The sequence below is a fragment of the Protopterus annectens genome, chromosome 14.part0 (genome assembly GCF_019279795.1).
Source record: "Protopterus annectens isolate FY-2018-M chromosome 14.part0, PAN1.0, whole genome shotgun sequence".
Taxonomy (NCBI): domain Eukaryota; kingdom Metazoa; phylum Chordata; order Ceratodontiformes; family Protopteridae; genus Protopterus; species Protopterus annectens.
In genome coordinates this window covers 609,742,500-609,768,522 of record NC_056748.1, presented here as the reverse complement: position 1 = coordinate 609,768,522, position 26,023 = coordinate 609,742,500, and the positions used below count along the sequence as shown (strand labels likewise).

The 26,023-nt window shown below is 42.3% G+C and overlaps 1 protein-coding gene across 3 annotated transcripts in view; it reads right to left on the bottom strand.

The window, feature by feature from the left end:
• Nucleotides 1-26,023, bottom strand: part of LOC122789133 (WASH complex subunit 2A-like) — a 2,558,205-nt gene that overhangs the window by 1,147,307 nt on the left and 1,384,875 nt on the right. For all 3 annotated transcript variants that reach the window (XM_044056354.1, XM_044056357.1, XM_044056356.1), the window contains exon 17: nt 25,077-25,172. In XM_044056354.1, the coding sequence (XP_043912289.1) occupies nt 25,077-25,172 (96 nt within the window). The remainder of the gene's footprint in view (nt 1-25,076; nt 25,173-26,023) is intronic.

The following is a 26,023-nucleotide window of genomic DNA, read 5'->3' as shown; positions in this document are numbered from 1 at the left end:
CATCAAACCAACCAGGATTTTGCCTAAAACATTTGCCAAGTCCCTTGTAAAACATCTGATTTTCTTGTAAACCACTGAAGATTACAGTCTATCACTTACAATCTAGGCAATCACCGTCCATTAAACATTACATAACTCATTTAAATCCTGCCTTCTTTTAAATCTCATTCCTCCTGTGTGTGTACTGTTCCCACAACTCCCTTTTTTTCCATGTAATTTGCTCCAACTCTTTTCTAAAGATCAAAATTCCAGTTGTTTTATCTCTGTTACTATATTCACTACTTCTAGTACAGTTGGTTAAAACTTTGATTGCCATTTTCTAGCAACTGCTTTTTTGGCAGCCACTATAATGAGCACAGCCTTAATGTGTCTAGGCATTTTTGATTTTGTATCATATCTCAGAAAAATCATTTTCTAAACGCACCAATTTGCTCACCCAGTATCTCTCGCAGTGTAGTCTGTCTGCAGGGAATCTTTAAAGTCTGTCAGCTCATTACACTCTCAGAAAATATGTTCCAAATTATCTGTCTTACCCATCACACCTCCAACATTTGCGGTCTACCTGAGAAAAACATTTTCTAGAGTCTACTTGGGTATAAAAATACCTATGTAATCTTTTAGATTTTGTTGTACATTTGGGAGACATACACACAATAAATTTACTCCTCTTCTGCTTGGTGTACAGTGTGTAATCATTCTCCACAAACACACTGCTGTCTCTCACTTTTACTACCTTACCCTTCTGCCACAGTTTTGTCAGAATCAACTTCTTCTGCTGGTAGGCTTGCATCTTGATTTTTATTTATTTTATTTTACATTTGTTGACTGGGCTAGTCTAGCCGGATATATGTCCATTTTCAGTAGAGGCCCGGGGAGAAAAGCTCCACACAAAATATGACAATGAAACATATTAATAATAAAAAATAATAAAAAAAAAAAAAAAAAACGAAAAAAAATTACAAATTACAATAAGAAAAAATTAGTAAATAACATCATCAAATAGGTAAGGCACACCAAATATTGTTTAAAGAAAAGTACTAGGTCAATTTCAAAGCATCTCAAATTAAATGGCTAAAGTCTACGCAAAAAGGCATAGACCTTTACTATTAAAGGTTTAGGCTGCTTTATCATAGCCACCAGATTTGGAACATACACACAATGTGCCCTTTCAATGAACAGCTCTTGCTGTGAAATACCAGTCCAGTTGCTTATTTGCGCTTTCTTAAAATGAATACAGTCTGTTCCTTCCAACTTCTCTGGTACTGCAGAAAATTGCAGGTTTTTCCTATGTGCTCTGTCCTCTAATTATATTATTTTTTTAAAACATCTCTTCTCGAGCAGTCTCATATTCAGCCAGCTTTTTCTTCATTTTGACCTCTGATTTTTGCAGTTTCATCACCTCATCTGAATATCTTTTTAAAGCGTCTTCCATTTTTCCAGCCTTCTGTTATTTGAGTTGATAGACACTACCAGCGTTTTGTGTATTTTAATCAGGTCTGTGCCCAGTTGTCTTATACTTTTCTCTACGTTACTGGAAGTCATGTATGGAGCTTGCACTGCTTTTTGCTTAACAGCTGGAGTACTCTTACCAGTCAGTTTTTTCCCCTCACTTTTGTAGCCAATTTTCTTTCAGGTCCTCTTCATTTCTTTTCTTCTGGCATCCAGGCAGTGCACTCACTAACCAGTTACTGAAATTTACCCAGAAATACAAGTCCACTGGCCTTCTCTGATGAGTTTTTGTTTTCATACTAGGAGAGCTACAATTAAGCTGCTACTCAATGTGTAGTCATCTCGGAAGTCCCAGAAAAACACATATTGGTGCAAAAATTGAAGTTATGTGCTCACCATAACTATGCATCTGTGTTGTCCATTTTCATTCTTCCTCAACCAATCTGTTCAGATCTGATCCTCGGATCCAACTCTGTCACTTTCTACAGATTCTAGGATCCAATTCTCAAGCTTTTGCCTTACCCATAATTCTGCTGATCACTGTATTACCTCAAATCGAGTTTTGCTGCTATTATAGAATATTACAAGAAAAATTAAATCAAGATAGCTATGACAGAAAAGTGGTAGCTGAAAGATCAGGAGCTCAAATAGGAATTATGGTTCCTAACAACAATTCCGCTTGGTCTTTCTCAAAGACATGGATGGGGGAAGGTGGAAGGGAAGTTAAGGAAGAATGAAATTGAACACCACAGATGCACAGTTATAATGATTACATAACTTTAATATCTGCTGTTGTCATTTTCATTCATTCATCAATGCATGGGACAGAGTTCCACAGCTACGATTAACCTGGGTGGCCCTCATGGAAGGATGCTCCAGAGCATAGCAGAACTGAATGATGCTTTGTTCCAGGAGATGCTATCCAATTTGTAATCAGAAATAAAAATATGAGCATTAGATCAAGTGGCAGCTGCACAAATGTCATCAGTAGAAGCTCTAGTCCAAAAAGTAGCTAATGTAGCCACTGACCTGACTAAATGAGCTTTTGGTTGTTTTGCGAATGTTAGGCCTCTCAACGAATAAACATAGGAAATACAATCTGTTATCCATTTAGCTAGAGTAGTTTTTGAAACTGGTTTTCCCCATTTTGTTATTGGAAAAGGAGATAATTGATCCGTTTTTCCAAATTCCTTGGTCATATGAAGATAAAAATGAAGGTGTCTATAGACATCTAAGAGATGAAGGATATATTTCTCCTTTACTGTCAAAACTTGGAAAGAAAACTGTTAGGGTGATGACTATGTTTGATTCAGATGTCACATTTGGTAGAAAGGAAGGATTAGTATGTAGGGTAACTCTTTCTTTATGAAAAATCAAATATAGTGGTTTCGCAGATAATGTTTGGAATTCTGACACTTATCTTGTTAAAGTGATAGCTACTAAAAAGACAGTTTTCCAAGACAGAAACTGAAGATCTATTTTAGCTGAAGTATCAAAGGGATCTCGAACTGGAGGTCTAAGCTAAAATGTACCTTTTAGGAAGGTCTTACATACCTTAGTGGAGGCTAAAGGAGAAGCATCATCTCCAGTATGGTAGCTGGAGATGGCTGCCAGCTGAACTTTAAATGGTGAAGAAACTCGTCCCAGTAGGAGAAATGCACATGAGGAAATCTAAAAAAGCCGGGAGTGTATCAGTCAAAGGATCTAAGTCCCTCTGATGAGCCCACAAAGAAAATCTTTTCCATTTGTTCTTATAAATCGAGAAGAGGAAAGAATTTGACAAACTGGGGAGGGCAGCCTGGAATACTTAGCCATCACTGGAACTGAAGAAACCATGTGGTCAATTTGAGGTCTGTAATGTATGGATGAATCATCCTTGTGGCATGTGACAGGACATCTGCAATGGGATCCAGTGTCCAAGGCAGGCATACTAGATGAGACCACAGGAAGGGAAACCATATCTGCAGAGGCCAGTAGGGGGCAATGAGGATTACTTTGCTCTAGAACCGATGCACTTTCTGAAGAAACACTGGTATTAGAAGCAGGGAAGGGTAGGCATAAAGGAGACTGGAGGGCCAACAGTGGACTAGAGCATCGCCCGGTGACTGACCCCTGAGGGGGCATTAGGACAAAGAAAGTACAGTTGTGTACACTTACCATAAATGTAGATGTTCGAGTGTATTCACTGTTGCAGTCATTACATTAGGGTAATCTGCTAGCAGGTTGCCCTTAGTCGGCCTGAATATCAAAGTCTTGGGTCCTGCGTCGGTTGCGGTCTCCTCTTCCATGACGTCAGGTCGTCAGGGGTATAAAACATGCAACCAACGCTATTTTCTTTAGTTTTTTCTTGCCCCAGATGTCAGGTGCCCCCCCCCCCCAAATTGGGAGCAAATATATATAAATGCAATTGTAACAGCATAAACTTTACCTTCATCTAAAAGCAAATACACCACAAAGGCTGTAGAATATAGTGAAGGAAAGAGCAGTTCTAGGAAAAAAAGGGGGATGGCGGGTGGGTAACACAGTGAATACACTCGAGCATCTACATTTATGGTAAGTGTACACAACTGTACTATGTTCTTCGTGTTTCCCTGTTGCAGTCATTATATTTGGGTAAATACCCCAAAGCTATGGATGGGAGGCTGGAACTAAATAGCATTAGGAGTGGCTATAAGGCTCTGCAGAACTGCAGTGGCAAAGCCTGCCCTAGACTTAGAAAGGAGAGGCAAGTGATAATGCTTTGTAAAAGTATGAAGAGAGTTCCAAGTAGCAGCTTCCAGAATGTCTTTGGTTGGCACCCCTCTGAGAAAAGCTGTTGAGGTAGATGGAGCCCTGGTGGAATGTGACCGGATTCCCTTGGGCACCAGTTTACCATGATGCAAATAGCAGAAACGAATGCAGTGGCTTATCCACTTTGAAATAGTCTGCTTTGAAATAGCCTTTCCCTCTGATCCTGCAGCAAATGCCACCAGTAGCTGTTCAGACTTTCTTAGAGATTTGGTCCTCTTTAAGTAGAATCTTAGTTGTCTGTGTACGTCCAAGGAATGCAGAATCCGCTCCCCCTTGTTCTGCAGATTTGGGTAAAAAGTTGGCAGGTGAATAGTTTGGTTAACAGCCACACTGGATACCACCTTAGGCATAAAGGAAAGATTGGTCCTGAGGGACACCCTGTCCGGGTAAAATGTAATAAAAGGCTCCACAGCCATGAGGGCTTGTAGTTCTGAAACCCTTCTTGCTGAAGTGATTGCCAGAAGGAAAGCTGTTTTCCCAGATAAAATCTTCATATCCGCAGTAGCTGCTGGTTGAAATGGAGGCAGGGTGAGCTTTTCCAACACAAAACTGAGGTCCTATGCAGGAGTTGGTGATCTTCTGGGAGCCCTTACATTTTTGGCCCCTCTAAGATGCTGTTTTAGCAGAGGATGAGAAAAGATAGGAGGCTCTGTGTTGTAATGAGCCGAGATAGCAGAGGCATGGATTTTTATAGATGAAGAAGATAGGTCCTTGTCAAGCATCTCAGTCAAGTATTATAAAATCTGAGGAATATTTGGCTTTGCTATGTCAGTCCCTTGTGCTTGCTTCCACGCACAGAATCTCTTCCATTTATCAGCATAAGATTTTCTAGTACTAGGCCTTCTGGCTTCCAAAATGACATCCATCACAGATTTACTGAGAGGTGTTGTTTGAATAATTAGATGATCAGCCATGCTGCCAGGTTCAGAGTTTGGAGCTGATTGTGCAGAATTTGATTGTTCTGCCGAGACAGATGATGAGGTATTTGAGGCAAGTACCAAGGAGGGAGTTGAGACATATTCCTTAGAATTGGGTACCAGTGCTGGCGAGGCCAGTCCAGAGCAATTAAGATCATTTTTGTTTTTTCCTGTCTGACCTTTAGTAAGACCTTGGGAAGAAGAGGCAGAGGAGGAAAGGCGTAGACTGATAGGTTTTTCCAACTAAAGGTTAGGGCATCCACTTTCCATGTTTGTCTGTGATAAGTCCTTGTGCAGAATTTGTCCAGTTGATAATTCTGGGGAGAGGCAAATAGATCTATGTCCAGGCTCCCCCACTTCTCTGTTTCATGCTGAAGACTTGTGGATCCAGTTTCCACTCGTGAGGGTCCATAAGATTTCTGCTTAGGTCGTCTGCCAGAGTATTTTGTTTTCCTGGCAGGAATTGAGCTTGAAGATGTATCTGGTAAGTCAAGGCTGTGTCCCACAATGCCATGGCTAGTCTGCAAAGGGGGTAGGAATGTGTAACCCCCTGCTTGTTTATGTACCACATCACTGTGGTGTTGTCCGTCTTTATCAATAGTTGTCCTGGATGAAGTAAGTCCTTGAAGGCTGTCAGGGCATTCTGAAGAGCTAACATCTCTTTCTGGTTGATATGCAGATGTATTTGGTTTGGGCTCCATATGCCCTGAATGCATCTCCCCGCCAGGTGGGCCCCACAAGCATAGTCTGATGCGTCTGTAGTTAGGATTTGGTTGGCAAGGGGGTAGAGTGAAAGACCGTCCCATGTTCTGGTGACATGTCTCTGCCCACCAAAGAAACTCCTGTTGTAAGCAGGGAATGAGAGTAATCATTGCTTCCAGACTGTGACAATGTTGACTCCATAAACTTTTTAGATACCACTGTAGTTTCCTCATATGCAGTCTTGCATATGGAATTAGTAGAATACAAGATGCCATGAACCACAAAGCCTGCAGAATTTGTCTTGCAGATAACTGGGTTTTTGTTGCCATCTGTTTGAAGTAAATAGTCAGTTGTTTTTGTTTGCCTAGCGTAAGGTAAGCCATCTGGGCAGTTGTATTCAAGCTTGCACCCAGGAATGTAATCTTTTGAGAGGGTACCAGTTGTGATTTCTTTTCCTTTCCTTTATTGTGTACCCTAGGCATGTTAGAAGCCTTTTTACAAATGCCAGATGTTGAAGAAGAATGTCCTTGTTTTCTGCTTGAATGAGACAGGCGTCCAAGTAAGGACAGATCTGTATGCTTCTTTGTCTGCAAAATGCAATTACTGGTGCCAGGCACTTTGTAAAGACCCTGGGCGCAGTAGATAAGCCAAAGGGCAGTGCAGAGAATTGGTAATGCATAAAATCAGCCTTGAAGCGGAGGTATCTTCTGCACGATTCCCTTATTGGGATATGCAGGTATGCCTCTTTTAAGTCTAGAGTCACTAGCCAAGCGCTCTTGCCCAGCATGGGCAGAAGCTGTCACCAAGTCAGCATTTTGAATTTTGGGATGTCCAAGAATGTGTTCAAAATCAATAAATCCAGTATTGGGCACCAGGCGTTGTCTTTTCGGGGTACCAAGAAGAGTCTTGAGTAAAACCCTTGAACTTTTTCCTGTTCTAGTACTGGCTAAATAGCCCAGTTGAGAGATGAAAGTGAACAACAATAGCCAAAAACAAGCAAAAGTTTGCTCTGGAGAACCAAATGAGGGTACAGACTAAGTACCAAGAAGTTGTTTTGAATAACAAAAGCAGTTTTATTGTGTGGGGTATTTGCACAATAAAACTGCTTTTGTTATTCAAAACAACTTCTTGGTACTTGGTCTGTACCCTCATTTGGTTCTCCAGAGTGAACTTTTGCTTGTTACTGGCTAAATAGCCCCCATATCCAAGAGGGACGTAACTTGTTTCTGTGCCTCTGCCCATTGATTTTGTGGCAGATCTGGCCAACCGTTTGTAATTGGCAAGGTATGGAGATGAAATCTGTATCCCTGGGATACTATGTTTAATACCCACTTGTCCTGGGTTATTAACTGCCAATTTTGAGCATGAAGTGCAAGTTTTCCCCCTAAGGGGGCTGCCAAAAGATAAGTGCTTGGTGATGGCAGAGGGAAGTCATTGAGATTGTTTACTGTAGGGTTGTGCGTTGTTTCCTCTAGATTTGGAGGTAGAGGCACCCCATTGCTTTGACCTGTAAGAACCCAGTGATTGGTATCTAGAGCCTTTTGAGTGCCTGGATTTGCCCCGTGAGGCTCTGTCGAACACAGGAAAGGACCGATTTTTTGTAGGCCAGTGTCTACTGAATCTTGGTGGCTGCACTTGTAAGAAGTCTTTTACAGTTTGCACAGACTTAGCTTTGTCTTCCACTTTCTTTAAAACCTCTTCTGCCTTATTACCAGAGTATCATGCTGTAAAGGTGCATCCAACAATTTAGCTTTAAAATGATCAGGCAGATTTTCCTCCTTGAGCCAGGCATGCCTTCTAATCACAGATCCAGTGACTGCGGCCCTGCAGGAGGCCTCCAAGGAATCAAAACCACATTGCAAAGTATGCTTTCCAACCTGTTCTGCTGCATGCAATAATTCCTGTAATTCTTTGTTTTCCACACATTCAGAAATCAGCATCATTTTCTGTTTTAATAATCCCATAACATGCTGTTGATATTTAAGCATATGAAACTGGCAGTTTAAGGCCCTAATTGCCAAGGCTGCAGACGTATAAACCTTCTTTCTCCATCTATCCAGCGCCCTGGAATCTCTATGAGGGGGGTAGGATTCTTAGCTGTTGAGGCCTTTACACCTTTGGGACCCTGTGAGATAGTTTCAGGGTCAGCAGCAGGATTTTTGAATACAAATTTGTGGGAGTCAGGAACCCTGTAATATCTGTCTGGCTTGCTAGGAACCAGAGGTAGGGAATCTGGAGCCATGCATGATTCCGAAAACACATCATCAACAATGTCTAATACAGGAGGATATGGCCAAAGGCCTATTCTGAGGAAGAAGAAGGAAATCCCTAAGCCTCTTTTTTGATTGAGAAATCTTGACTCTCCCAATGAAAATGTTCCCTCAAAGTGTGCAAGGTTTCTCCAAAAGAATAATCTTCAGGAGGAGATGCAGATGGGATGGATTCCTCTGCATCTGAATCCTCATAGGGTGGTATAGAAAATTCCTGATCAGAAGAGGAATCAGAAGAAATAAAACCCTGATCTGAAGATTCATAATCAGTGTCTTGCCTAGGCCTCTTATTGGTGGGGGTGCTGGGAACCCATGATCAAAGTAATTAAGTCTTCAGACATTTTGATCATCTGTTTTTTGGGCATAGAGGCCTGAGCACGTGGCTCATGCATTGGTTTTTTAGGGTTAGAAGTTGCTTTTGCCTTTGTTTTTGAAGCTGGCATCGGTTTTATATACAAATGTTGAGGCCTGAAAACATCCTCAGTAGCCGGTGCCTGCTCAGCGGCTCTGGTCCCATCCAAGGGAGAGACATCCACGGGTACAATACTCTGAGAATCTCGCAGCACGCCGGACTCCACATGGGTCTCGGTAGAGGCCTACGACTCGAAAGTAGCGGGTATCAGGGGCTAAGAAAGTGCCTCACTGAGTACCGGCGAACCGGCGACTGGCTTAGGAGAAGCTTTGTCATTGGTTTCGGACCCGAAGATCTGTCTCTGTCCTTTTCTTTGCGTTTTTTGTGAACTCCGGTAGGCAGATTGCTATCAGACGATATTTCAGGGTAGTTAAATCTGTTTCCAAAATATTGTGAAGCAAAGATATACAGACGCATAGTGCGTTGGTTAAATCTAGCACAAAACCGACAGCAAGGCACGTTATTGATTTGGGCCTAGGCAATGAATACAGTACAAATGGAAATCCTTATGAGGTATTTGCTTCCCACAAGTAATGCAATTATTAACTTTTACGGACATCGGTAAGAACAAGAAAAAGTTTCCCTAACGTGGTACTTAGCTTTAATTGAATACTTCGGTTCTGAAACTCGAATGTGAAAATTTCAGGAGTCGACCGACCGGCACTTGCGAACTGCTTCTGCTTCGGGCACCGTGCAGCAAGAAAGACTAAAGAAAATGGCGTCAGCTGCATGTTTTATACCCCTGACGACCTGACGTCATGGAAAAGGAGACAGCAACCAACGCAGGACCCAAGATTTTGATATTCAGGCCGACTGAGGGCAACCTGCCAGCAGATTACCCTAATGTAATGACTGCAACAGTGAAACACAAAGAACATCCTGTTGCATTTGTTGTTGAGGGGTGAGTCAGATAGGTGTGAGCACAGTTGGCCCCATTTGTGGAAGACCACGTCTGCCACTGACAGAGATCACTCATGAGGTGTCAGGATGGTCCTGCTGAGCTTGTCCGCTAATATGTTGGATTTAGGTCTATATTACGTGATCCGCTAAGGTGATCGAACACCTTAACATCGACCATGTAATATCGAACCATAAAACACTGAACAACACCTGGAAACATTACCATCGGCCACTTAAAAAAAAAAGTAACTTTACAGCCAAACTAAGTGGGGGCTGTGCCCCCCACACCCCTTAACTAAATATACCAACTCAGAGACCGCTCTACAGTGGAGAAAATGGCAAAATCCAGCAAACGGTCAAGGGAAATCTTTCCCTGTGGTAAATTGGCTGTTCGCTGTTTTTTTGCTTTCGATATTGCGTGGTCGATGTTAAGGTGTTCGATCAACTTAGCATTCAATCACGTAATATAGACCTGTTGTATTTCCCTGGTATGTCCGTTACTACCAGTAAGTGGTTAGAGGAGATCGCCCATTGCCAAACTCTCATTGCTTCTTGGCACAGGGGATAGAATCTGGTTCTTCCTGTTTGCTGATGTACCAGACTACTGACATGTTGTCCATATGAACAGCAATAGCTCCTAGTGGAGAGAGCTCTGAAGGGCCTGCAATGCTAGAAGTACCTCTTTCATTGCTAGAACATTTATATGCAAATTGGTCTCTTCTTGGGACCACGTGCCTTGAACTGTCCATCCCAATTAATACCCCCACCTCAACTAGCAAGCATCTGTGGTCAATGTGGTATTCAACGGAGGAAGGATAAATGGGTGCCCTTGACAAATCTGTTCATAGTGTATCCACCACAATTGGGATTTTCTGCAAAGTTGTGATAATTTTACAGGAAGTCAGAGTATGATGGAAAGATCACTGCACTGCTTGTGTCTAGTGAAGAATTCTCATATGGAGAAGAGCAGTGGGTATTAAAATTATTGCAGCAGCCACTGACCCTAGTGCTTTGAGTACTATCCTTGCTGGGGGAGAAGGATAAGAAAGAACCTGACTGACATGCGATTTCAAAGTAAGAATTCTGTTTTAAAGGCAGAAGAGCTAAGGAACTGTATCAAGACGAAACCCTATAAACTCCAAGACCCGAACTGGTTGAGGTTGTGACTTTGCTAGATTTATTGCAATCCCCTGAGACTGACATAAATGGAGTAGGTAATCTGTGACCTTTCCCAGAAGATGCCTGGTTGGTGTGATAAGGAGCCAGTCATCTAAATAAGGAAGTGCTCTGAATCTGCACAGTCTTAGATGAGCTGCTATTACTGCCATACATTTGGTGAACACCCTGGGGGCTGTGCTGAGATCAAAGCATAGGGCTCTGAATTGGTAATGACTGGCTCCCAGCCAGAAGTGTAGATATATTCGAGAGCTCATTTTGATATGACAGTACATGTCTTGAAGAAGAGAGCACATCCATTCATCTTTCTGAGGGAGAGGTAGAAAGGACTGAACCACGACCATCTGGAATTTGGAGTTCTTTACAAACTGGTTTAGATAAGAGATATCCAAAATGGATCTCAGGTCCCCTGTTTTCTTTGGCACTAAAAAGAATCTTGAGTAAATTCCAGATTCTCTTTGGTCTGGAGGGACCTCCTGAATGACTCTTGTCCAGCAGCTTTTGAGTCTCTAGATAACCAACTCTCTCCCTCTGATTGGGTAGAACATTAGGAACACATTTTCTTTTCCTTTGGGGAACATGTAAAAAGGGAAGGAAATATCCTCTGAATATGATCCTTTGCACCCATAAACCTTTTGTGATGTCTATCCAGGCTTTTGGGTACAAGGACATGCACTCAAAGACTACCTCCAGAGAGAGACAGTTGGATAATCTTTCAAAAGCGCGCTGAAAGGATCTGTCCAAGAAAGAATCTCGAGACCCTTAATTCTGCACACTCCCCTCTGTAATGAGGGCAGTGCCTCCTGCTGTATTTATTTGCTCTTTTGCCTCTAGGAGAAGATTCTCCATGTGGTGCTTGGAAAGGCGTTAATTCCTAGAAAGGGGTCTCTGTGGGGTTGAAAAGCGGATTCCCATGGCAGATAAGGTGTTTCCATTCTTCTCACTGTGGCAGAGATTCTGTAACTGTTGGTCCAAACAAAGGAGATCCAGCAAAGAGAGCATTGAAGAATGATGTCTTAAAGGGTTCCGTGAAATCACACAACCGCATCCAGGCATGTCTCCTAATGGCTTTGCCTGAACTGGCAGCCCATGAGGAACCTTCAGGTGTGTGCAAGATTAACCACATGGATGCGTTAGTAATGGATTGTAGGGTGGCTAGTCATGAAGAAAATAACTTCTGTTCTTCTGCGGACATGGACCCAGGGGTAGAGTTAGAGAGTTCCTTGAAGAAGTCCCTCTGTAACCTAGTACAATATGCTTAATTCAAGGACCATAAAGCTACGGTCGCTGATGCATACATTCGCTTCCCAAACCTGTCCAATGCACTAGATTCTCTGTTAGGGGGATGGAAAGAGCAGCTCTGTTCAGCAAACTCCTTTTTAGTGGCTGCCGCGGCAACCACGGTAGAGTGCAGTTGTGTACACTTACCATCAATGTAGATATTTGAGTGTATTCACTGTTGCAGTCATTACATTTGGGTAATCTGCTGGCAGGTTGCCCTCAATCGGCCTGATTAACAAAGTCTTGGGTCCTGCGTGCTGTCCCTTCGTCCATGACGTCAGGTCATCAGGGGGTATAAAACATGCAGCCAACGCCATTACATCAGTTTTCTTTTGCCCCAGATGTCAGGTGCCCCCCAAATGGGGAGCAAATAAAATTAAAAACAAAATTATACCTCCAACCAAAAGCAAATACACCAAAAAGGCTTTTAAGCATAGTAAAAGAAAGTAGAGGTATAGTAAGAGAAAAACAGGGGGCTGGAGGGAGGGTAACCAGGACTGCAACAGTGAATACACTCTAAGATCTACATTTATGGTAAGTGTACACAACTGTACTATGTTCTTTGTGTTTCACTGTTGCAGACATTATATTTGGGTAGATTCCCAAAGCTATGGTTGGGAGGATGGATTTATACAGCATTAGGATTGGCTATAAGCCCTGCAAGACAGCAGTGGCAAAGCCAGCTCTGGATTTAGAGAAAATTGGTAAACGATAATGCTTGGTGAAAGTATGCACTGAACTCCAGGTAGCAACTTCTAGAATATCCCTGGTAGGAACACCTCTGAGAAAGGCTGCAGAAGTAGATGCAGCCGTGGTGGAATGAGATCGGATCCCCTGGGGAATAGGTTTTCCATGGTGCTTATAGCAGAAATAAATGCAATGGCTTATCCATTTAGATATGGTTTGTTTTGAAATAGCCTTCCCCTCTGCCCCAGCAGCAACTGACACTAGCAATTGTTCAGATTTTCTTCAAAATTTAGTTCTGTCCAAGTAGAATCTAAGTTGTCTGTGCACGTCCAAGGAATGCAGAATCCATTCCCCTTTGTTCTGTGGATTGGGATAGAAGGTTGGCAAATGAAAGGACTGACTAAGAGCCACACTGGAAACCACCTTGGGCATGAAGGATGGATTGGTCCTCAGAGATGCCCCTGTCCGCATGAAAGATGATGAAAGGCTCCACTACCATATGGGCCTGTAATTCAGATATCCTTCTAGCTGAACTAATTGCTAAGAGGAAGGCTGTTTTCCAAGAAAGAAATTTTAAGTCTGCAGTAGCAGCTGGCTCAAAAGGAGGTAAAGTGAGCTTTTCCAAAACAAAGTTAAGGTCCCAGGCAGGGATAGGAGCTCTCCTGGGTGGTCTCAAGTTCTTTGCCCGTCTAAGATACTGTTTGAGCAGGGGATGAGAAAAGAGGGGTGGTTCTGTGTTTTAGTGAGCTGAAATAGCTGAAGCACGGATTTTAATAGAGGAAAAAGACAGGCCCTTGTGAATCATCTCAGTAAGTATTGCAAAATCTGAGGTAAACTGGCCACTGCTGTGCTCATCCCTAAAGATTGGTTCCAGGCACAGAATCTTTTCCATTTGTCAGCATACGATTTTCTAGTACTAGGTCTTCTTGCCTCCAAGATCACATCCATCACAGGTTTGCTGAGGGATGTAAGGGTGAATTTAAGTGATTAGCCAAGGTGCAAGGTTCAATGTTGGGAGCGGAGGGTGTAGAATTTGGTTCTCCTGCTGAGACAATAAGGAAGGTGTCTGAGGCAGGTGCCATGGAGATATTTGTGACACACTGCACAGGAGTGGGTACCTGTGTTGGTGTGGCCAGTCTGGAGCAATCAAAATCGTTTTTGTTTTTTCTTGTTTGACTTTTAGCAGAACTTTTGAGAGCAAAGGAAGAGGTGGAAAGGCGTAGACTGACAGGTTTTTCCAGCTGAAGGAGAGAGCATCCACTTTCCAGGCTTTTTTGTGAGGAGTCCTTGTGCAAAATTTGTCCAACTGGTAGTTCTGGGGGGAGGCAAAAGGATCTATGTTTGCTTGTCAACATGTTGAAAATCCATGATTCCAGTTTCCACTCGTGTGGGTCCAGGAGATTTCTGCTTAGTCCGTCTGCCAGTGTATTCAGTTTTCCTGGCAGGAACTGAGCTTGTAGTTGCACTTGGTAGCTCAAGGCTGTGTTCCACAATGCCATGGCTAGTCTGCAGAGGGGGTAGGAATGTGTACCCCCCCCCTGCTTGTTTATGTACCACATAACCGTGGTGCTGTCCGCCTTTACGATTAGTTGTCCTGGATAAATGTAGCCCTTAAAGGCATCTTTGCCTAGCATAGGAAGTAACTGGTGAAGAGTCAACATCTTGAATTTTGGAATGTCCAGAAAGGTGTTTAGAGTAGACAGGTCCAGAATTGTACGCCATGATTTTTCTTTTCTGGGTACCAGGAAAAGCCTGGAATAGAAACCTCGTCCCTTTTCCTCTTCTGGTACCGGTTGAATAGCCCCCATGTTTAAGAAGGAAAGTATTTGTTTCTGAGCCTCTGCCCACTGATTTGGAGGCAGGCCTGGCCACCTGTTTGGTGTTGGCAACGTGTGGAAATGAAATTGGTATCCCTGGGACACTATATTTAAAACCGATTTGTCCTGGGTTATGAGTTCCCAGTTTTTTGCATTAAGAGCAATCTTTCTCCCCAAAGGGGCGACTGAAAGGTAAGTTGTTGGCAATTTTAAAGGAAAGTCATTGAAACTGTTTACCATAGGGGGGTGTCTTATTTCCAGATTTGGAAGTGGAGGCCTCCCAATTACTTAGCTCTGAGAGTCCCTTGGGACTGAAACCTGGTGCTTTTGGAGTGTCTGGGTTTGGCTTGAGTGGATCTGGAAGGAGCTGGAAAGAACCAATTCTTAGTAGGCCAGTGCCTACTAAATCTTGGAGGTTGCACTTGCAAGAAATCTTTAACAGTTTGTAAAGATTTATCCTCATCTTCCATCTTTTTAGAACTTCTCCAGACTTATTGCCAAACAGGCGGTCCTGATTTAAAGGAGCATCCAACAATTTTGCTTTAACATGATCAGGCAGAGACCGCTCCTTAAGCCAAGTATGCCTTCTAAGCACAGACCCAGTAACAGCAGCCCTGCAAGAGGCCTCTAAAGAATCAAAACCACATTGCAAAGTATGTTTTCCAACTTGTTCAGCAGAATGCAATAAATCCCATAAATCTTTATTTTCCACACAGTCAGAAATCAACATAATTTTCTGTTTAAGCAGTCCCATAATATGCTGTTGATATTTTAGCATATGAAATTGGCAGTTTAAAGCCCTGATTGCCAAGGCTGCAGAAGTATAAACCTTTTTACCCCATCTATCCAGCGCCCTGGAGTCTCTATCAGAAGGGGTAGGATTTTTAGCAGTAGAAGCCTTAATGCCCTTGGGCCCCTGAGAAATGGTTTCTGGATCCGCAACAGGATTTTTGAAAAGGAACTTGTGGGACTCAGGAACCCTGTAGTATCTGTCTGGATTACTACGAACGGGAGGCAGGGAATCAGGGGCTATACTGCATTCTGAAAACACATCAACAATGTCTAGTACAGGGGGTATAGCCAAAGGCCTATGCTGAGGCAGAAGGAGGAAATCCCTAAGCCTCTTTTTAGATTAAGAAAATTCCTGACTTTCCCAGTGGAAATGCTCCCTTAAGGTATGATAAGTTTCCCCAAAAGAAAGGTCCTCGGGGGAGGGGGGAGCAGAGGGAATGGAATCCTCTGCATCAGAATCCTCATAAGTAGGTATGGACAAATTCAGGTCATTGGTAGAATTAGAAGAAACAGAGTCCTGATAAGAAGATTCATAGTCAAGCTCAGTCCTAGGCCTCTTAGAAAGGGGGTTTGACTACCCCTGATTAGAGTAATAAGAACTTCAGCCATTTTGATCATTTGCTTTTTAGGCATAGAGGCCTGAACATGTGGCCTGGGCGTCAGTGTTTTAGACAAAGATCGAGATTTAGGCCTTAGAATAGAAGGGGGAATTGGTTTAATATGCAAGTCTGTAGGCCTGAATACACCCTCAGTAGCCGGTGCCTGCATAGCGGCTCCAGACCCATTCACGGTATAGACACCCGCGGGTTCCATAGGTGAAGCATCTCGCGGCATACCTGACTCCAAATGGGTCTCAGTAGGGGCCTGCAAGTCAGAAGTAGCGGGTATCAGGGGCTGCAAAAGCACATTACTGAGTACCGGCAAACTGGCGACTGGCTTAGGAAAAGCTTCGTCAGCAGTTTTGGACCTTGACGGCCTGTCTTTTTCTTTGCGTTTTTTCAGAATTCCTGTAGTCGGATGGCTAACCAATGTCATTTCTGGATAATTAAACTGAGAACCGAAACATTTAGAGGCAAAAATGTACCGATGACGGATAGTGCGCTGATTAAAGAATGCACAAAACCAACAGCAAGGTACGTTGTGGTCAGGGCCTAGGCAAGGAATACAGTACAAATGAAAATCTTTATGAGGTATTTGCTTCCCACAAGTAATGCAATAATTAACTTTTACTGACATCGGTAAGGAGCAAGAAAAAATTTCCCTAATGGGGTTCTTAGGTTTAAGTTGAAGACTTTGGTTCTGAAACTGAAAAACAAAAATTTCCGGAGTCGGCCGAACGGCACTTGCGAACTGCTTCTGCTTCGGGCACTGCACAGCAAGAAAGACTGATGTAATGGTGTCGGCTGCATGTTTTATACCCCTGACGACCTGATGTCATGGAAGAAGGGACAGCATCCAACGCAGGACTCAAGATTTTGTTAATGAGGCCGACTGAGGGCAACCTGCCAGCAGATTACCCAAATGTAATGACTGCAACAGTGAAACACGAAGAACATCCAGTAGAATACTCTTTGTCCAATGTTGTTTGTCCGAGGAAGCAGTCAAAATCTTGTCCGGACCATTGAGATTTGGTTCTTCAGAGTCCAGATGCTTCCCTGCTTTGAAGGAGACATCTATTATCTCATCCGCAAGCAGGATAACAAAAAACACTGGGGTCCAGACACAAAGGCTTCCAAGAACACTGATTCTTCTTGGGAAGCAGTTTGGGAAGACATCCTTTTTGAGAAGGTTCTCCAACATGTCTGCAAATGAGAAATCCTCAGGTGGTGATTTGCGGCAACCTTTCCCTTCTTTAAAATCGGTGTCTTCTGTGAGGGATTCCTGTGGGGAATCCAAGTGCCTCCTCTTGCAAGCCCTCTTCCAAGGGACGTCCTAAGTGGGATGTTCAATGGAGGTGACAAAAGAGATGGGAATGTTCACTGGTGGGAACTGCTTGGAAGCTCATCTGAGCTGATTGTCCCTGAGGACTAGGATGAGAAGACTCAGACATAGGATCCAAAGAGGGAACAGGGCATGGATCTGAAGGGAAGTCAACACCACTCTGGGATGTGAAAATACCCTCTTCACCAACTTGAATGCAGAGGGACCAGGAGAAGCTGAGGACAATTCACCTGGAGCTGAGGTGCTTGGAGTAGCCACCCCCCTGGCCTCACCAACCTTCCACTTCGAGGGAAGAGTCAGAGCTGAGCTACCCAGCGTTGAAGCTCCAAGAGGAAGCGATGGCTCCAAAAACTCTGGAGTCAAAGTTAACCCCTCAGATCCAACGCCGACGCTTTGGCTCTAAGAGCCATTATTGCTCTAATGGGGTCAGAGAGAACTGGATCAGGAAGCCACTGGAGTAGAAGAAATAATCTTCAGATCCTGATGTTTGACTCTTGAAGCTCTTGGATCAAAAACTCTGAAAAAGCCAGCTGGATCACAGAAGGAGCAAGAACAGGCTGGAAAGAAGGTTGAATGCTCATGGATCCTATGGGAGACGGAGCTGAGAGGACCCTCATCTGGATCTGTGTTCTGAGGAATTTTATCATCTTATCCCTATCCACCTTTGACCCAAAGACTTTGAGAAGACCTAACAGAAAAGGAAGTGGAAGGTGGCCATGACACTTTTGAGGGGTCCTTTGTAAAAAAGAGGAGACCTAAATCTTAGGGATACTGGTTCCGCAGAAAACCTAGGAGCACAGGGCCAAGGAGATGTGACTGCAGTTAGTGTCGGATCTGAAGACTTCTGATCAGAGTTCTCAAAAACCTTCTTAGCAGGCTCTGAAAAAGGTGTGGACTGAGGAAACCAAGTAGGTGAGCATTTACAGTGCTCCATTTGCTTCTTTGATTTTTGAGAGGTGGTTTGATCCCTGAAGAAGCAGCAGTGCCTGCAGAAGAAGCTGAAGCTGGAAGGAGGCCTTTTAAAATTAACATATTCCTCCTATCACTTACACTCTATCGTTAAAGACCACACAGATAGAGCAACAGGTGTCCAAATGTGCTAGGTCCAAACAATAAATGCATTCCCTGTGGGCATCAGAATTGGGGATCTTATTCCGACAGGAAGTACATTTCTTAAAACCAGTTGGCTTATCAGCCATACTGAAAAAAAACAAGCCAAACAAGTAAAAAAAGATTTTTTGTTTGTTTTTGGAAAGCAGGAAAGGGAACATAAATGCTTACTACCAACAATGGTATAGCAAGAAACTGCCTACACGTAAAACAGAGAAAAAGGACTACCAACAATGGCAGTGCAGCATTACCAAAACAACTCAATAAGTAAAGATTGTTGAGGGTAAGGGAGATCATCTTACTATACTAAGGAAAAAGAAATGATTAAAAAAGTACATAGGAGAAAAATAATAAGGTATTCACGGAGTATAACCCACACAGAGCTCGAGCAATTGCAAACCCAACTGATCTTGAAGAGTGGCAAATGAGATCTAAGGTAATATAGTGATCAGGGGCATTATGGGTACAGGAAGAGCTCAAGAGTCGGATCATAGAATCTACAAAAAGTGGTAAATTATTGAGGACTACAGTAAATGACAGAGTTTAATTTTTCTTACTGTTCAGAAACAGAACGGCATTGTAAAACCTTATGTCCTTGTAACCTTTTAACTACAAACATTTAGTGGCATCTTTACTTAACTGTACTGCTTGTCTGACTTGCTGTTCTCTGCCTGAGTATTGCTGACCTCTGTCTGTACTTTAATTTCAATTTGAGTTATTCTGTTGTTTGGTTATCTCTATTTTATCTGTTTCTTATATTGCATTTTGTTTTCTTTTCGTTTTTTTTGTTCTTTTTGGAGTTTTACAAGGTCTTGCCTAGGGTCAGTTAGAAAAAATTTCTATTGCATACAGTGAATAACATCCAGCTGGTTCTGCGGTGGTGGTGCTGCGGTAGCGTTGTCACCTCACAGTAAGACGTTGTCCTGTTCGATTCTCTGCTAAAGCGTCTTTCTGTGTGGAGACATGTGAATGGGCGTACCTTCGTTGAAGGTTGTGCGCAAGGGCTGGCAACTCAGCATGTAAAAATCTACTGCCAATCATTAGCGGACCGGAGTTCCGCTGTGGCGACCCCTAACCGGGAAAAGCCGAAAGACACAACAACAACAGTGAATAATATCCAGCTAATCAGTGGGAGGAGCTGAGAAATAGTAATCCTGATTTAGCTACAAATGTTTAGTGGCATCTTTATTTAGCTGTAGTTTTTGTTTGACTTGCTACTCTCTGCCTGAGTACTGCTGATCTATTTGCATTTATTTTTCCCACCCATCCACTCTTTTGTTGCTATGCTTTTAAATTTGAAGGCTTTTGAGTTGTCCACCCCTACTATAAATCTGATTTGGGACACTCTTCCCAGTCTCATCTCATAAGCTCATTCTACTAAGAAATGAAAGATCAAATATTAAGGTCCCCATTAGTCTCTAAAATTTGAAATATTTTCTGTTTCTTACATTCCCACTTACTAAAAAAATAGTAACTGCACTTTACTTAGCTGCTTTTACAGTATTTGTGTTCTTAAAGTATTCAACTGCATTTAATCTCCTGCATTTACTTCTGCTTGTTAGTAGCCTGATTACATTCTGTTATCCTACCCTTCTCAGTTATGACTTGAGCACTTGGGCTACAAACTAGTTAAAGAAGGTTTGTCATCCACACACTTGTGGCAAGAGAGGTAGCTTATACCCTTTTGAGCTGGGAATTGCTGGATGACACACTGTGCCTGTTATTCTAAGTGTTTTAGTTCTGGTTTAAGCATTTGTGCTGTAAACCAGTTATTCTACATTAAGAAAGTTTGTGGTCTACACTCTTGTGAAGACCTTCAGCCTGAGGTGGAAAATGTTGGGGAAAGTTTATTGTGCCTGTTATTATAAGAGTCTTTGTTCTGGTTTAAGCACTTGGGCCCAAACCAGTTATTTTCCATTAGGAAGGGTTGTGGTGTGCACTCTTGCGGCAGGAAAGGATAGCCTATGCCCTTCTGAGTTGGGAATTGCTGGCTGAAGGCTTATTGGGTCTGTTATTCTAAAAGTGGCTTATCTTTTAATCTGTATAGACACTGATCTCTCACAGTTTAAGTTTCCCTTAAAATACCCTTTCTGTCTAGACAGATTGTTTTTAACAACTAGAGCATCTGGTTTGTGCATAGTTGAGGGTGGCTCATGAAGTTCCTTGTTTATTGACCTGTTCAATATTTAATTTTCTCTTGCTCCTCCCTAGTAGATCAGTAGCAACAGATATGCACTTCCTGACAATCTGTGATCAGTCTGGTTAAGATGGGTATTCTGAGGCACTCTAGCAATTACCTCCTGTACACTGACAACCCACTTATTCTTAATAAAACACAAAGTATGCCAGAGATACAAGTACACTAACACTGGAGCAAACTTCTCTCATACAACCAAAACTTATCCTATAGAGGTTGTCAGTGACACTTGCACAGGGTAAAAGCCCTACACATAAAACTACTTATGCTGAGGCACTTACCGGTAACCTTCCTCAAACATTAAGGCGACCTACACAGCAAAATTAAAAAATGGGTACTCAGCCATCATGTAAACACTCCATTAACTTTGTGCCTCTACTGCTATGCCCTTAAGGCAAACCAGTGAAGCCAAATTTTCTGATCACTGGTGATTCTATAGTGAGGCACACTGATGTCCCCCTGAAAAGACAGAGAATCACAGTTAAATGCCTTTCTGGGGCTATGATCAGTCAATTCATACAGGCACTCAATCACTGAATCACAGGTACCAGTATGACTGTGTCACAGTCCATGTGGGTGCTAATGACCACAGACATACTTCTTTTGACTATATGAAGCAAGACATAATTCAGCTTGCTGATTATGTGTCTCAGGCAGGTATGAGCCTAGCACTGAGCAACATGCTACCTCTTCCAAGGATGATACCACATTACCAACAGAAAATAATTTATTTTTTTACAACTGGCTTAGCTTCTGGTGTCAGTCAAGGGGGTACAATATTTGATGGCTTGGGATGACACAGTTGACAGACCACGCTGCTTTGCCAGGGATGGTTTGCACTTACACCCTCTAGGCTTTCAGAAATTGGCAAAACCCCCCCCCCCACCTTTTTTTAGGCAATGTCAAACTTATAAACCTCACAACTTAACTGAACCTACGAAAGAATATCTGAAGGTGATACTACTCAATGCTAAAAGTTTTAACAAGAGACTCCACCCCCTGCAAGATTCTCCCTGGAAAGTGTAGACATCTGATTAGTAACAGAGACATAGTTTAAAGTCGCTGAGTGTGACCCAGTAATGCAAGGTTACAATTAATTTCACACCTTTAGACCAGCTACTGCACATAAGGGAGCTAAACGTGGAGGAGTTTCAGTCTATATTAAAACCAACCTCAAATTCCTACTAAAGTGCATGACCCACTAGAACTCATACATGTGCAACTCACCATAAAGAGGGCCTCATACCATCTTTGCAAAGTATTGGTCCCTCTCCATGTCCCAGGAAACCCATACAACCTATTTCAATGTACTAGAGGTCCTCACCATTCATCCCAATATGATTTTCATGGGGGATCTCAACTACCCTTCTATAGAATGGGGATCAAACATCATTTCTAATGCACAAGCCCAGGGATCTCTAGGTTTTGCTGTTACCAGCATTCTGGAACAGTTGGTCCATTCTCCTACCAGGGTTATAAACTTCCTTTACCCTGTACTCAAACAAACATGGGGGGGTGTTCCTCACCCAATGTAATGTCTTCCCCTCATCAGATCTGACCATAAGGAAGTTTTGCCTGAAATAAAAATTAAATCCAGGGATCCAATACAACCCAGACCTTTAGGAACTATTCCAAGACTAATCTCTCTCTATTAAGTGACACCCTGGCTAAATTCCAAGCACCTCCAAACCCAATAAACCCATAGCATATGCTGAGCTATTTACAAAATCTCTGTACAGCCATATTGATAGGTGTATAGAGCTAGCTGTGCCCACTCATATTAAGAATAAGACAAATGCAAAAGAAAAGGTAGCCTGGTGGACTCACAGTATCAACTGGTTATACAATAAAAGAAAAAATCCTTGGCCAAGCATAGGAGAAAACAAAGCCATACATACTACAAGCCCCCTGACCAATCTAAACAGGCAGCTAAGAGGATTAATTAATACTTAAAAAAGGTAACCGAAGAAAAAAAACAGCTCCTCAGGTAAAGGGAAACCACAAAGCTTTCTACAGCTATGTCCGTAACCTCAGGGGAAATATGCAACAACGCTTAGAACTTATTGTAAATGGTATCATCCACACTGAATTGGAGGCCACTGCCATCCTTTTGGTTGGCAGGTTCAGCTCAAATTTCTCCCCCACTCCCCCTGACAGTTCAAAGGAAATACTGCATACCATAATCCCCCCAATCTTTACTACAGAACAGGTCATCAATGCACTTTCCAAGACCAAAAACACTGCATCGATGGCCATGATAACATCACAGGACATTTACTAGATAGCATGAAACATGACCTCTCTGGTCCACTTGAATCAATCACTTCTAAACTGGAGCCTACAGTCAGGTTTTGCGCCAAAGGAATGGAAGATGGCTACCTCCCAGCAAAAAGGAGATCCAACCACTGACCAATGAAACTACAGTTTCATACGCAAGGCCATGGAAAGAATCATCATGAACATGATAAATAAGGACACAGGTAACCTACAAATATTGTGCCCATTACAGTTCTGCTTTGTTAAAGGAAGGTCATGCCTATTAAATCTAGTGGACTTTTTTGAGAGGGTCATCAAAGAACCGCACAGTCTTGCCTTCATCCAGTTCTTCAGTGGACCTTTTTGAGAGGGTCACCAAAGAACTGGATGAAGACAAGATTGTGCACAAAGCTTACCTCGACTTGGCCAAGGCTTTTGATACAATACCCCACTCAAACATTATAGACAAGCACACTAATTTAGGTATAAACCTTTTATCACCTACTGAACAGCCAAATGGTTCAATGATAGGACCTAGGAGGTCAAAATAGGTAAGGCCACCTCCATCAAAAGGCAAGTCACTAGTGGAGACCCCAGGGCTCTCAGTACTGGGCCCACTCCTTTTGGCATCTATTTCTCTGAAATGAAAGCAAATGCTAAAAGTTTACGGCTGATAAGTTTGCAGGTGATTGCAAGCTGGAGCTGATCACGGAATCTCCTGCAGACACCAGCATTCTTCAAGAAGGAATTATCTCTGACTAAGAAATGGTGTCAAAGTCATGGTCTTAAACCCAATGCTATGAAATGCTTAGCTGTACTTTTTGGAAAGTCAACCATCCCGGCTAATTACCATGTTGATAATACTCCCTCAAGAGTCAACCCAGTGGTCAGGGATCTGGGTACGCAAGTAGACAGTAGCCTTACCTTTGACCACCACATGACCACAGTGGTGAGGAAATCCTTTTACATTACATAACTTATAAGAAAGGGCATGGCATCTAGGTCAAAGGCCATCATTATTCCACTATACTCTGCCCTTGTCAGACGAAAGAGTGGTATGCTCCCTTCAGTATGTACCTGACCAGGCATATGCAGCAACTACAGCAACCTCAGAGGTTCCTTACAAAAAGATACAAGGCGTAACAAACCTGCCTTATGCAGAGCACCTTAAAGCCTTCTACTCCATCTCCTACAGATTGCTGAGGAGTGATGTATGCCTGGCTTACAAGACATCCGCAAACCCCACACTTATGAAACTCTGCTGCAAATTTACAAGCCAAATCGTACCAGAAATACAAGGTCTAATGAGCTGAATTTTTTTCTGCGACTTAAAACAAAGCAGGCTGGAGAGACAGATGTCTCCCAGACACTAACCTTACTTTGGAACAGGCTTCCCTAATCCATGTGAAGCTGAGTTTGTCTATTACTCAGTTTAAACACAACACAGACCAATGGATGGGGAATATGAAATTTACTCTGGGTCTGGCAACCACGTTCCTTATGGACAGAGGTAGCTTATAAATACCTGTCCCTCAGTGTCCTATTTGGATACAGGACATCATTATTCTTTTGGAAAAACTTGAGCAGGCTTATAAAGCCCCCCCCACCCCCACCCCCCCGGGTCATTAGATTCATAGATTGTTATTAGGCTAAGTAATTAAAAAAAATAAGCTTCACACATCCTAGAACAGCATTTGCATTAACCTAACAGAAACAGGTACTGCAGTCAGTTGTTCTCCTCTATCACCAAGGAAGGAATGTGGGAAATAACCAAATATGATTAATGAACTTCTGATAAGTCTGAGACATTACTTTCCACTGATGGCAAATTCAGGCACTCTCTCCCATTTAACAATATGATTTCAACTGCTAATTATGATGTGGGACAGTGGTTTGGGAATATCAAAGCTCAATACTCGAAACAAAACAATGTGAAGCAATTATTTTGCAAGTGACAAAGGGCAGAATAGTGATACAGTAGCTAATATGCTGTCCACACAGTACTTGTTTCTTTTGCTGGCTTCCAAGATGGAATGCCTTCTGCTGTAGGCTCTGCTCATCCTCCCTGTGTGTGTGTGCATAAGTTTTTCACTGGGATGTGGTTTCCATCCATGTCCCAAACATGCAAGCAAGAAGTGGCGATTCTATGAAGTGCATGTATCTTCTCTCTAGGGCTAGCCCCCAAATACTGAAAAACATTGAGGAAGCAGGGGAAAATAAACACACACACAAAACGAACATGTATGGGCCCCATTAAAATGAAAGGTTTCACAATGTACAGTCATGCTAATGTACTGCAGAATGTCTCTTACAGGTCATTATAAAAGTTCTGAGTTATGAGTTAATATTCAGAAGATTTCAGATCTTTAGAATATTTACCTGTGAATCTTCTTCATCTGAGAACAGGCTGGTGTGCTGAGACTTTTCAGATGGCTTTGGTGCAGACTCTGATACCTCTACTGAGTGCTTAACATCCTAGAAAAGATTACAATTTCTTTCCACATTAATCAAAATGCAACACATAAAAGGCAATAACAGTATTATTTTCTTTTAAGTAACAATGACTGAAAATACGATATTAAAAAGAAAAAAATGATGCATATACTGTACTATTTTTAAATGTGTTTCTCTTGCGCAATACTGAAGCTGCCTGTTCCATTCTGTGCACCTATGCACGCATGAATACATGCACACATGCACAATGGATACATAAATCAGCCTTAAGGTATCATATTAAGCACTATGGCCCAGAAATATCTTAATTGTAGGATGAACAAAAGTTAATAGTCACAGAAACAACCACAGACAGCACAATCCTTCCACCAATGTGTATTACAATTTAGGTGACATCTGGTCCCCAAATACTCTATTTTTATTTGTTTCTTTATTGGCCAATTGCTGTTTCAAATTCTGGGCAGGCTATATCATCACTACACACAGTATTTACAATATTTTTTCAGTTGTTTATCATAACCACAGAATAAAAACCAGACTGACCAACACAGCTAAAAGCATGAATATCTAAAAGTATCCAGTACAAGACATAAAATGAGAGATTAGTGCTTTCACACTCTAGGTACTTCTTCAGATCTACTACAACAAAGATATGCTACAAATTTAAATAAATAAGGACCAGTGGGAAGACAAAGTCCATTAAAATCTATGAATCAATTTCCTTGCTTTCAAAGAAGGTCTTTAGGAAAAACTTGCATTCAAACCTGGAGCTTTATCAGCCTGTAAAATGGCTATCCATTTAATTTCTGCCACTTCCGTCTGATTTACTATATCCCCACCTCTCTGTTTTTCAATAATTTGTAATGCCATGA